The following is a 13,972-nucleotide window of genomic DNA, read 5'->3' on the forward strand; positions in this document are numbered from 1 at the left end:
ATGTCATTTGTTCTCATGGACTTAACTAATATCAGCTCCATGAATTTTTATTAGAAGCTGAATATCCTGTCTGGTTTAGCAGTGGTAAAATATTATTGCAATTTTTTGAGCTAAGGGCTGAGATTGAAATTTTTGAACAAAGGGGATGGTCCTCAGCCACTATTATTAAATACAAATTAGCTTTGGAATGTAGTTTTTTCTTCAGACTTGGAAATGTTTTTAAAGAATTTAACCTAAAATTATATGGCAGAATAGTGCTTACATGCAAAATTTAGCTGCAGTAAAGTCATTTTAGTGGCAACTTATGTTTGAATCACAAGTAACATCAAGCTGCTTCATACATTTCTCATGCTGTCAAAGTGAGATCTTCATCCCACATGAATTTGCATGAATATATTTTTCCAACCTCAAACTACAGTTCCAGCAGCATTTTTCCAGACATTGATGCAAATGCAAAAGTTTCCATATTTCAAAATCCATTTAATTGTGCACTTGAGGAACTTCTACCTAACCTTCAATTGGAAATGATTAATCTGCAATTTAATGATATACTAAGGGGCAAATATCAAAAGAATCTAATAGACGTCTATAACTGCCTTTTTGAAATAATGAATATGCTTAATTAAAATTATGTGCTTGTGTATTGATACCAGTATTTGACATAGTACCTGTCAGAAAAGACATTTTCAAAGATAAATACATAAAATCTGATCATCATTAACAAAGATGAGTATTTGCAATAGATTTTGATGATAAGAAGCTTGAATTAAATGAAATGCTACCCCCCAAAAATTTTCACTTTTAATTAGCAGACTTAAACATTATAAAATATTATACTCGGTTACTATTAGATCTTGAATTTTTTCAATGAAAAGGTGTTCTTGTATAAGCATCTATGTGATTTTGCCTACTGCCTGCAAAGACTAAAATACTTATGATCTGACCCTTTACAGAATAAGTTTGTGGACTCCTATAGCAGTGTTTCTCAAACATGAATGTACATAATAATTACTTAAGGATATGGTTAAAATGCAGATTCTGATTTGGTAGGGTTGGGTGGGACCCAGTATTTCATATTTCTTATAAACATCTGAGGTGATAACAGATGCTGCTGGTCAATGGACTCCATTTAGAAAAGCAAGGCTTCAGTATATTCAAGGTTAGATTTTTAGACAGATACACTAACACTTGTTAAGCGTTTGTTACATGCTCTTGCATATATTGCCTCTTTAAAGTGCCATAAAAACTCCTTAGAAGGTGTTAAGTACTGCAGCGGAATTGGAACCCCTAGTTAGAGTCTTCAGTTAGAAACATTGTGTTTTGGGGTTTTTTATGGCCTTGAGTATATACTTTCCTCTGGGACCTCATGGTAGGGGTTGGGGAAGTCCTAGAGGAAGCTATACATCTGAGAAACAAAACAGTGGAAACAAAATACCATATTATGAGCTGATCCAGGTCAAAGTATAGACTCGATGTCCTAATCCTGCTCTACTAAACTTCAGTAAACCATCAATTGTTTACCAAGCCAAGGCGTGGACATAGTATATAGCATGTATAGGTTTTGCAAACATTTTTTTCCCCAGTCTCTTGTGTTTTCATTTTTATAACTATGTCTTTTGAACTAGAAATTTTAAAATTTTGATAAAGTCCAATTTTTTTTCCTTTTAAAAAAATTATTTTATTATTTGTTTATTTTTTTATCCCCACCTGAGGACATTTTTGCATTTTATCTTCAGATAGAGTGGGAGGGAGAGAGAGAGGAAGAGAGAGAGAAACATCGATGTGTGAGAGATCCATCTAGTGGTTGCCACCCACACGACCCCAACCGGGGCCAGGGAAAAGCTGCAACCGAGGTACGTGCCCTTAGTGGGAATTGAACCCGGACTCTATGATCCGCAGGCCAATGCTCTAACTGCTGAGCCACACTGGCCAGGGCTAAAAAATTATTTTAAAGAATTGTGGTAAAATATACATAATAAAAAATTTACCATTTTAACCATTTTTAGGTGTACGGTTCAGTTTTAATACCATCACCAACATCCAACTCCAGAACTCTGTCTTCCCCAACTGAAACTCTATATCCATTAAACACTAAATCTCCATTCCACCATGCCCCTCAGCCTCTGGCAAGCACCACTGTATTTTTGTCTCTGAATTTGAGTATTCTTAGGACCCTCATATAAGTGGGATCAGACAGTACTTATTTGTCCTTTTGTGTCTGGCTTATATCACTTAGTATAATATCTTCAAAATTCATCTATGTTGTAGCCTGTGTCAAAATTTCCTTCATTTTTAACACTGAATAATACTTCATTTTATGTATATACCACATTTTATCTATTTATTAATTGGTGAACACTTAAGTTGCTTTCACCTTTTGGCTATTGTGAATAATGCTTCTATTAACATGGATGTACAAATATGTACTCTAGTCCTTGCTTTTACTTCTGTTGGATTTATACCTAGCAGTGGACTTTCTGATATATGGTAATTCTATGTTTAATTGTATTAGAACTGCCATACCATTTTCCACAGTGACTGTACTAGTTTACATTCCAGCAGTGCACAAGAGTTCAAATTTTTCCACATCCTAGCTAACAATCACTAGTTTTTGTTTTGATTTGCATTTCCCTAATGGTTAATGATATTGGACCTCTTAATGTGCTTATTGGTCAGTTGTATATCTTTTTTGGAGAAATGTCTGTTCAACTCCTTTGCCCATTTTTAAATTGGGTACTTGTTTTTTGTTGTTGTTGAGGTGTAGGATTCCTTTATATATTCTGGATATCAATCCCTTATGGGAGAGATTATTTACAGATATTTTCACCCATCCTTTGGGCTGCTGCTTCACTTTCTTGATGGTATGCTTTGAAACACAGAAGTTTTTAATTTTGATGAAGTTCAACTTAACCTATTTTTTTCTTTTACTGCCTGTGCTTTTGGTTTTAAAATCCAAGAAATTATTGCCAAATTCTGTGACATAAAGCTTTTCCCCTATGTTTTCTCCTAAGAGTTTTATAGTTTTGGGTCTTAAGTTTAGACATTTGATCCATTTTATGTTAATTTTTATTTGTGGTGCTAAGGTAAGCATCCAACTTAAATGCATGTGGATATCCAGTTTTTCTAACAGTATTTGTTGAAAAGACAGTCCTTTCCCCATTGAATGGTCTTGGCACAGTTGTTGAAAGTCATTTGATCATATATGTGAGGGTTTATTTCTGGGCTCTCGATTTTATTTCATTGGTTTATATGTCTGTCTTTATACCAGTGCCATATACTTACTATTATTTTTGAATTGAGAGAGTTACAAAGACTATTTATTGGAGTAGTAGAATTTTTTTTTTTTATCCTCACCCGAGGACATTTTTCCATCTTTGTTCAGATAGAGTAGGAGGAAGGGAGGGAGGGGGAGGGGGAGAGAGAGAGAAACATCGATGTGAAAGGGACACATCGAGTGGCTGCCTCCCACACGACCCCAAACAGGGCTGGATACTAATCACAACCGAGGTACGTGCCCTTGACCAGAATTGAACCCGTGACCCATTGGTCCATAGGCCGACACTCTAACTGCTGAGCCAAACTGGCCAGGGCAGTGTAGTAGAATTTTGCTTTTTGTTTGTTTGTTTGTTTGTTTCATAATGAGTGATAGTAATAAAATAGAAAAAAAACCTTGACCTCATAATATACACAAATGTTCATTTAGGATGAATCATGGACCTCAACAAAAGAACAAAACTTACAAAGATACTATTTTTTTACTTTGGGGCATGAAAACTTTTCTTAGGATAGAAAACTAATAATCAAAATAGAAAAATTAGATAATTTTTATTTCACTAAAACACTTTTGCTTGTCAAAACAGCATAAAGAAAATGGAAAAAATATTAGAGACTTAGAGAAATTGTTTTTTTCTATTTATCATCTGTCATCTGACAATGACTTGTATCTAGAATACATAAATAATTCCTACATATAAATAACAACCTAATAAAAAATTGGGCAGCGGACTTGAAAATATTTTTAGCAACGTCAAAAATAAAGATACATACAAATTGCTAGTAGGCTCATGGAAAGGCGCTAATATCATTAGTAATCAGGAAATGCAAATCAAAATCAAAGCTGAGCCCTGGCCGGTTTTGCTCAGTGGTTAGAGCGTCGGCCTGCGGTCCGGAGAGACCCGGGTTCGGTTCCTGCTAAGGGCATGTACCTCGGTTGCAGTTTATCCCCGGCCCTGGTTGGTCATGCGGGTGGCAGCCACTCGATGTGTCCCTTTCACGGCGATGTTTCTCTCTCTCTCCCTCTCTCTCTCTCTCCCTCCCTCCCACTCTATCTGAACAATAACAAAAAGGGAAAATGTCCTCAGGTGAGGATAAAAAAAAAAAAATCAAAGCTGAGTAGCACTTCAAACTGCTATAATAAAGATGAGAAAAGTCAACATCAAATATTGTTAAGCACATAGCAGTGTAAAATAGTACAACCGCTTTGGAGACCTTTAGCAGTTTCTTAAAGAGTTTATATGCAACATCCTCATGACCCATCCCACTCATAGGTATTAAGGAAAATGAAACTGGTGTGATTCAGTGGTTGAGCATCGACCCATGTACCAAGAGGTCACCAGTTTGATTCCTGATCAGGGCACATGCCCAGGTTGTGGGCCAAATACCCATTGAGAGGCATGCAGGAGGCGGCCAGTCGATGTTCTCTCTCATCGATGTTTTTATCTCTCACTTCCTCTCCCTCTCTCTCTAAAGTCAATAAATAAAAAAACATTTGTTTACAAAAGTAATTGTTCAAAAATATTTATAATGACCATATACTTATTTTTAAAGTGTGATTTGATGTTTTCAAAATAATCCTGTGGCAGGTTAGAATTGGTAGTTTTTTTTATATAGCAAAATCTCAATTAATTGTAGGCTCTTTGAGTCCATTCTATCTTATTACTGCTTTATTTTTATTGCCAACCTTAATACTTGACTGACTTGGCATATACTAGGTGTTTCACTTGAGAACCATCAGTTTGAAGCAAGAGGGAGTGTGAAAATAGAGCAGAAGACCATGAGTTAACCCTTGGGGGAGTAGTCATAGTTAACAGAGAACAAGCAGAGAAGACATGGTTGAATTCTGAAAACTAGAACTAGAACATGGTTGAAACCAAGGATTGAGAGATTGTTTGTTTTTGTAATTCCCCCTACCCCCCAAGAAAGAAATAGTACACAATTTCTGATGTAATAGCAGGATGAAAAATAAGTGGAAACATTGATGGTACTTGAAAGTACTTTGTCAGGAGTATACTTATTCTAGAAACCAGATTCCAGGTACCTAAGGTAGATATGGTTATATAAATCACCAGTTTAAGGAAAGAATTGTATAATAATATTAATAGCATGGGATTCAAGAGACAGTGGTGTTTTTCTTTTTTCTTTTTTTTTTTTTTATCCTCACCTGAGGACATTTTTCTATTTTTTGTTCAGGTAGAATGGGAGGGGGAGAGAGGAAGAGAGAGAGAAACATCGATGTGAAAAGGACACATTGAGTGGCTGCCACCCGCACGACCAACCAGGGCCGGGGATAAACTGCAACTGAGGTACATGCCCTTAGTGGGAACCGAACCTGGGTCTCTCGGGACCGCAGGCCGACGCTCTAACCGCTGAGCCAAACCGGCCAGGGCGACAGTGGTGTTTTAAAAAGACATGTAAATGAAGACAGAAGGAGGCAAGGAGGGAAAGATGCACACGAGAGCTGGGATTCAGGAAAATGCAGGATCCCTTGGATAGCAAGAAGGAATGGGATCAGAAGCAAAAAGGAAAGGTTTTGGCTTTTTAAAGGCAGTTACCTGTTTGAGAAGGAAAAAGGAGCACACCAGGAAGACAGACTCAGGTACAGGGACCCCAAGAAATATAGAAGCATGGTCATTAACCATCTAGTCCTCTGTCCACATGAAGATGAAAGGAATGAAGGGAACTCTAAATTAGGTTTACAGGAATAGTTCTTAACCTTTAGGAGAGGATTGTCAGGGTGTGTGGAAGGGCTTTTGTGTCGTTTGAAAATGTTCCACATGTGGTTATGGATTTGATAATACCCTTCTTGCTCCCTTTGAGAATTACTCATTTATATCAGCAGAGAATTAGGCATGGATAAAAGGATTTTTAAGAGTTTAATGAACTTTAGCTAGAATTTGTGGTGCTTTAGTCTGCATAGTAGCAATTATATGAGGGTGTTCATTTTTCTCCCTTCATTCACAAGGTGATTGTTTAATAACAAATGTTACTTTATTGATCTGTTTGATATACATGTGTGTTTTTCATCTACCTGAAACAGAAAACATTCAAAATTAACAATTGTACAAAAACCTTTGGGATGTGATGGTAATAGAATAATCCTAAATTTAAAATATAGTTAGATAAGATATATGTGTGTGTATAGATATATATAGATATATATGCAAAATAATTAAGTAGTAATGTTGCTTGGTGTCAGAATTCTGTATAAGCTTAGAATAAGGTAATTATACTATTAGAGTTCTATTTTTTAAACTGTAGACCCATGGTCCACTAATGCCTCATGAAATTAATGGCTTACGACCAGTGTTTTTATTTTTTAATAGACTAGAATACACTAGAAAATATTGGAGTGCACAGCATCCAGTAAGAAGTATTTGTGGGACTTTCTAATATATGTATGTATGTATCTGTGTACTGAGTTAGGTAGAAAATCTATTTCTTAGAGTAGATTGCAGTCAGAAGTGTTGGGAATCCACTATAGGTTGTTTTGATAAATGAGAGTAGACATTATGAATATCTTAAAGTCTCTTTCATCTCTTTGTAGAATTTATTCATTAAGTTTATTGACATCTCAACTAAACACATATGTATTTTGTGTTTGTATTTAAAGATATATATTGTGTGCATATTTTTTTCTTATTAGGTGCAATGGATGAGCTTCATAGTCTGGACCCAAGAAGGCAGGAATTACTGGAAGCTAGATTCACAGGAGTTGCCACTGGGAGCACTGGGAGCACTGGCAGCTGCAGTGTTGGAGCTAAAGTGAGTAAAATTAAAATCTTTATTTGACATTCTCTCCTTGTATTAATATAATGTAGAGAAAAAGATTCAGTGTTTATGAACCTGATTTCTAACATAGCATAATATGCTCTAGGGGCATTATGATATGATACAGCATTTTAGGTTTCAGGGGTACAAAGGAGTGTCTTTCTCCCATTACATAGTTTTTACCTTTCTTGTCCTCTGTTTCTTGCCCCTATCACACATGTTCCTATCTGTACATTAATCCACTGTTTCTAACAGCTGCATAAAGCTTAATGCTTTATCTGTTATGCTTTCTTTCCACTGATAGACATCAGGTTGTCTTCAACTCCCCACTACCTCACACTGTAGTGAATTTATTGTACTTGTCTCTAATGGACCTTTGTGAGTAGTTCTTTAGGATATATTCTCAAGAGCAGAATTGCCAGAACATACGGTATGGGTAGACTTAGGTGGAAAATATAGTACAAGACTGCTGCTATTCAGAACAGTTGTACAAAACCAGTCGGCACTTTCGGTAGAGTTGCATGACTATTTTTATATCCCCACATCTCAGAAACACCTGGCATCATCTAGATTCATCATTCTTGGTAGTCTTACAGATATAAAATAATATCTCATTGATTTCCTCACACCACCAGTTATTTTGAGCAAGACAGAATACGTTTTATTCTATTAAAAATAAAATTTGTTTTTATTTGGATGTCTAAGAAAGAATAAAAGTCCTGAAATAGCAACCTTTACAAATAGAACTGCTTGACAAAGAAGCTCGAAAACTAAAATTGGGTCCAGTGGATCCTGATAGTATTCTAAAAGTTAAATACTTCTTCCTCAGCCCTGGTCCACAAAGATACTCTACAGTTTCTTCTATTTTTTTATGGTTTTACTGGTCCTTCTAGGCCTCCCCTCTTACATAGAATTGATAGGGATCCAATTTTATTTTTCTCCATCTAGTGAACCAGTTTGCTCAATGATGCTTTTTAAATCATTTGTGTTTTTCCACTGTTTTGCAGTTCCACCTTTATCACATATTAAGTTGCCATGTATATACACAGATCTGTCTCTGAAATTTCCTTTATGTTCCAGTGGTCTGTCTGTATTCTAGTGCCAGTGTCACATTACAAACAAAACAAAACATATTTTGGTGTCATTTTATGTGGTAGAACAAATTTCTTCTTTAATCGTCTTTTGTAAAGTTGATTTAATTATTTATGGATCTTTATTTCTTCAGAAAATTTGAGCATCTCATTTGCTTTTTAGCATTTGGGGATTCTTCTTCCATATAGTTTATTGTATCTTTTTCCTTAAATGATTTAAATGGAATTTTTATCCTGAATGCACTGACTTTATAGATGAATTTGGGGAGTACTGAATCTTTGTAAGATTAAGGTGCCCCATTCAAGTACCTAAAATTTCTCTACATTTATTATTTCTTCTATGGAGTTCTTAGGGATTTTTGGCTAGTTTTTGTGAAAATTTTGGCTAATTCCTGGATACTTTAAAATTTTTGTGGCTGAAGTATTTATTATCATATTTTCTAGTTAGTTATTGCTGACCCAGGAGGCTTTTGATTTTTATAGATTGGTCTTGTTTTGTATGTAACAATCTTGCTGTTGGTCTCTCTCTTTTTCTTTATTCTCACCCAAGGACATTTTGCATTTATCTTCAGATAGAGCAGGAGGGGAAGAGAGAGAAACCTCGATGTGAGAGAGACACATTGAGTGGTTGCCACCCACACGACCCCAACTGGGGCCAGGGACAAACTGCAACCCAGGTACGTGCCCTTAGCGGGAACTGAACCCAGGACTCTCCGGTCCACAGACTGATGTTCTAACCGCTGAGCCAAGCCGGCCAGGGCATGGTATCTTTTCTTGGTTGTAATAGTTTGTTGATTCTGTTCTAAGTTTTTTTTTTTAAAAAAAATTATTAGCCCTGGCACATCGGCCTGCAGACCAGACAGTCCTGGGTTCAGTTTCTGCTAAGGGCATGTACCTCCCTTGCAGTTTGTCCCCGCCCCGGTTGAGGTTGTGTGGGTGGCAACCACTCGATGTGTCTCTCTCACATCAGTGTTTCTCTCTCTCCCTTCCTCCCTCTCTCCCTTCTGCTCTATCTGAAGATAAATACAAAAATGTCCTTGGGTGAGGATTAAAAAAAAAATTATCTTCCAAAAATGAGTTTTATTTCTTACACCTTAGTCTATTTATTTATCCCTTATAGTGTTCATCAACTTCAGTACTTTGTCTTGCTGAAAAGGAATTCATCTAATGTTTCTCCATTAAGTGTAACATTTGCTATAGGTTTTGTGTATATAACTATGTCTAAATTAAAGGAGAGCTTTTCTGTTCCTGGTTAGTGAAGAAGTTTGTTTAAAAATCATAAATATTGAGCTATAGGAAGATCTTTTTTTGTTCTTGGTTGAAAGACTCATAACATTTTTCTCCTTTGAATTATTTACTTGAATTATATTAATAGATTTTTTAAAAATGTTGAACCTGGGATAAACCCTACTAGGCCATGATACACTATACTATTTTTAAAATACATTTATTGGGTTTAATGCATTTAACCATTTTATTTAGGATGTTTGCATGTATGCTTACAGAAGAAATAGATATACAGACTCGAAGAGTTCAGTGTATTTCGACAAATGTGTACACTCGTAGTAATCCGCATCACATGCCTCTCAAGATATAAGACATTTTCATTATCCTACCTTATCTGTTTTATTAATCAGTATCACACTATGCCCCTAAAATGAACTGCTTCCCATTATTTTCCGTTTTTTCAACATTCTATGTGTAATAGGAAATGTACAGTGGAAGATGGGGAGGCATTTACTATAAAACTATCTTGGCCTGGGATTTGTTGGGAACGGAGATATCTTACTACCATTTTAATTTTTAAATGTTATTTATTTATTCATTTTATTATTTTTTAATTTTTATTTATTTATTTTGAATTAATTTATTTTTGTTACATATGTTTCTCCTTTTCCCCCCACTGATTCCCCCCTCCCCTCCTCCCTACCCTGTCCCCAGCTTTGTTGTCCATGGTCATTGTTAATGCATACATGGATATAAGTTCTGTGGTTTATCCCCCACCTCCCTCTCTTCTGGGGATTGTCAGTCTGTACCCCACTTCCACGTCTCTGGGACTACCCCATTCCTCAGACTGTTTTGTTCATTGAATTCCACAAATAAGTGAGATCATATGATACTTGTCTTAAAGTTACTAATCCATTTCATTGAAGTTTTTCAAACTTATTAGTGTATAGTTATAATACGTTTTAAAACCTCCTTTGTTATTTCCTTTCTGTTCATTTTTTAATATTCTTTTCATGTACAATCTTTTAAAAAAATTATGTTTTTATTTTTCAGAGAGATAGGAAAGGAGAGAGAGAGAGAGAAACATCGATCGGCCGCCTCCTGCACGTCTCCTACTGGGGATTGAGCCCGCAACTCAGCCATGTGCCCTGACCAGGAATCGAACCAGAACCTCTCAGTCAATGGGATGGTGCTCAGTCCACTGAGTCATACCAGCCGGGCTTTATGTAATTTTGACAGAGCTCTGACTAATCTAATGACTATTTCAAAGAAACAGATTTTGGTTTTAATCTGTGTCTCCATTTTTTTTAACCTATTGATTTTTGTCTTCATAGTTTACTTGTTACTTTGGGTTTGTTCTGTGGCTCTTCTTTCAGCTACTAAGCTGAATCAATCAGTTTATACAGAGATAACTTATAATAAATAGATTTTAAGTGTTGTTATGAGATCCGCCCATCGTTTCTATTAAGGTATAATTTACATGTAGTAAAATTAACCCTTTTTATTACATAATTCTGCTATAAGTTATGACAAATGTATACAATTGTGTAACCCTACCACAAGTTAGCATATAAAGTAATTCCCAAAGTATTCTCCATGTCATTTTGTAGTCAACCCCTCTAGGTTGCTCCAGGCAAACACTGATCTCTTTTCTGTTCTTGTAGCTTTGCCTTTGCAAAAATGTCATATAAATGGAGTAAGTACTGTAATATGCATTCTTTTTAGTCTGTCTTCTTTTAACCTAGTGTAATGCATTCACTTGAGATTTATTCATCTTGTATGTTATGAATAGTTTGTGACTTTTTATTGCTGAATAATATTTCATTGTACCACACTTCATTTTGTTACTTAGGGACCAAGCTAGGTTATGCTTGTTATGTTGTGGTCTTTTAGAATGCCAGTCAGCTAATGTAGAAGGAATGTAGAATCTGAAAATTAACATTTATATGCCCCAGTGTAATTATTGGTTAATGCAAAAATCATCAATGGATGCTAAAACCATTTGGCAAAATGTTATGGAGAACAGCTCTCAGAGTTTTACCTTGTAGATTAGTTATTAATTACAAAAGAGAAAATGTGCCTTTAAAATGGAGAGATTTCCTCCTACGTGAAGAACATTTGGGTTGTTTCCAATATTTTGAGAATTATAAATAAAGCTACTATAAACTTTGTGTATTCCTTCCTCTTTGGATTTGGAAGTTGTTTATGTGATGCAAATACCACACAAGACAAAATACAGAACATTTCCATTCCTCCAAAAAGTTTTCTTCTGCTCCTTTCCCACTTGCCAAACCCTTTCCCCAAACCCGTCTGATTTCTAGCACTAACAGATTAGTTTTGCCTATATTTTAATGCCATGTAAATGGAATCATGCAGTATAATCTTTTATAACTGGCTTCTTTCATGTAACATATTTTTGAGGTTTATACATGTTGTTGTGTTTAGTAGCTCATTTGTTGTTGTTGTATGGATATACCATAGTTTGTTTTCTGTTGTAGAGTGATATTTGGATGTTTTCCATTTTTGCCTGTTATGAATAATATTGTTACAAATATTCTTGTACAAGTCTTTTTGTGGATATATATTTTCATTTCTCTTGGGAAAATACTTAGGTGGTGAGAGTATGTTTTCACTTTGATTAGAAACTGACAGTTTTCCAAAGTGTTAGTATCATTTTCTGTTCAAATCAGCAGTATGTATAAGAATTTTAATTGTTCCACATCCTCACCAACATTCAGTGCTATGATTCTTTCTCATTTCAGCCATTCTGGTGGTGTGAAGTAGTTACACCAGCTCATTTATTTTAACTTTTTTTATTTCTTAGTTAATGCTCTCTCTCTATGAATGCTTTAGCTATGTTCCACAAATTTTGATAGGTGCCATTTTTAATTATTAAATTTATATATTTCATAATTTATTTCCTTTTTAATACAAGGGTTATTAATGTGGGATATTTTGAGCTATTCTTTTTTCATGGATTTCTAATTTGCATTACATTTTAAAAATATATAGTTTGTATGACCCCCAACCCCTGAAATGTACCCTGTTTTATAGACATTTTATATCTAATATCTCTCTCTGTCTCTTTTTTGTTAATCCTCACCGGAAGATTTTTTTCCATTGATTTTTTTTTTTATTATTATTTTTTTAGAGAGAATCGAGGGTGGAGAGAAAAAAACCATCAACATGAGAGAGACACATTGATTGGTTGTCTCCCCCACGTGCCCTGACCAGGGTGGGAATGGAACCCGAAGCCGAGATACATGCCTTTAATTGGGAATTGAACCCAAGACCCTTCGGTGTGTGGGCAGATGCACTAACCACTGAGTCTTACCTGCCCGGTCCCTATCTAATATTTCTGAATTGCATTTGTTCAGATCTTAGATATCTCCTTGTATTCTTAGCTTGGTCTTTTTCTGAGAGAGGTGTATTAAAATCTTTAGCTGAGGTTATTCTGTGTAATTTAGCTTGCAGTTTATCAGTTTTTGCTTCATATATTTTGAGACTTTATTTTTTACATGCACTTATCTTCTTATTCTGTTGTTTTTATGATGGTTATTTTTTTCTTAAATACTTGTTTTTCAGATTTTAAGATTACTGCACTAAGCTTTCTTTTGGTTTATTTTTGTCTAAGGTATATGTTTCTCTATTTTATTTTTATTTTTTGTTTTAAGTGTGTTTTATGTGGATATGTCTTTTTGATAGAATATGAGCATTTTACCCCCTAAATGGTGGGTTCGTCCATTACATTTATTATAATTATTTTAAAGTTACAAATTCTACTTTTAGTATAATGACATTCTATACTCATTTATGTATTCCTGTTTTCTCAAAATGATCATTATATATTCCTCCAGGGTTTCTCCCCCCACCTTTTTTTTTTTTTTTTTTTTACAACTTTTTACTTTGAATAAAAAATTAAACCTTTGAAAAGTATACGTTATCACAGTAAATGAAAATTCATCTATAGGCTGGTGACAAGACAGAGATTGGAAATAAATGGAAGGAAAACATTTTAGGTAACTATAAAGAAAAAGAAGGTAGAATTAAATATACCTTTGAGATTAGTTTCTCCCCCACTCAGAACCTTCCAGAGACTTCTCATGATATTTAAAATAAAATTCATTGTGTTCACTGTGGCCTAACAAGACCTGATCTAGCTCTAGACTAACTTCCCTGTTTAACTGATAACTGTCTCACTACTGCACTCACACTGGTTTATTTGCCTGTTGCTTCCAACACACTTCTCCCTCACACGTTCTGCTCAGATGTCACCGCTTCAGAGAGGCTTTCCCTTACCACTCTACATAAGGTGATACCTGTATCATACTATCCTTTGTTTCACTTAATTTTTTTAAAAATATGTTTTTATTGATTTTTTTAGAGAGAGAGGAAGGGAGAGAGAGATTGAAACATCGATGCGAGAATCATTGATTGGCTGCCTCCTGCTCGCCCCCTGCTGGAGATGGAACCCAAACCCAGGCACGTGCTCTGACTGGGAATTGAACTAGGACCTCTCCATTCACGGGATGATGCTCTATCCACTGAGCCACACTGGCCGGGCTCACTGAATTTTTAAAAATATTATTGGTTCCTTACATAATGCT

The 13,972-nt window shown here is 35.3% G+C and overlaps 1 protein-coding gene across 8 annotated transcripts in view; it reads left to right on the forward strand.

The window, feature by feature from the left end:
- TLK1 (tousled like kinase 1) overlaps positions 1-13,972 on the forward strand; it is a 148,494-nt gene that overhangs the window by 42,711 nt on the left and 91,811 nt on the right. For 5 of the 8 annotated variants that reach the window (XM_036255014.1, XM_036255016.1, XM_036255015.1 and 2 more), the window contains exon 2: positions 6,923-7,041. In XM_036255014.1, coding sequence (XP_036110907.1) covers positions 6,923-7,041 — 119 coding nt within the window. Of the gene's footprint in view, positions 1-6,922; positions 7,042-13,972 lie in introns of those variants that run through there. The other 3 variants (XM_036255019.1, XM_036255021.1, XM_036255020.1) reach the window with 2 other exon arrangements.

This window comes from Molossus molossus, unplaced genomic scaffold, assembly GCF_014108415.1.
Source record: "Molossus molossus isolate mMolMol1 unplaced genomic scaffold, mMolMol1.p scaffold_m16_p_11, whole genome shotgun sequence".
Lineage (NCBI taxonomy): Eukaryota > Metazoa > Chordata > Mammalia > Chiroptera > Molossidae > Molossus > Molossus molossus.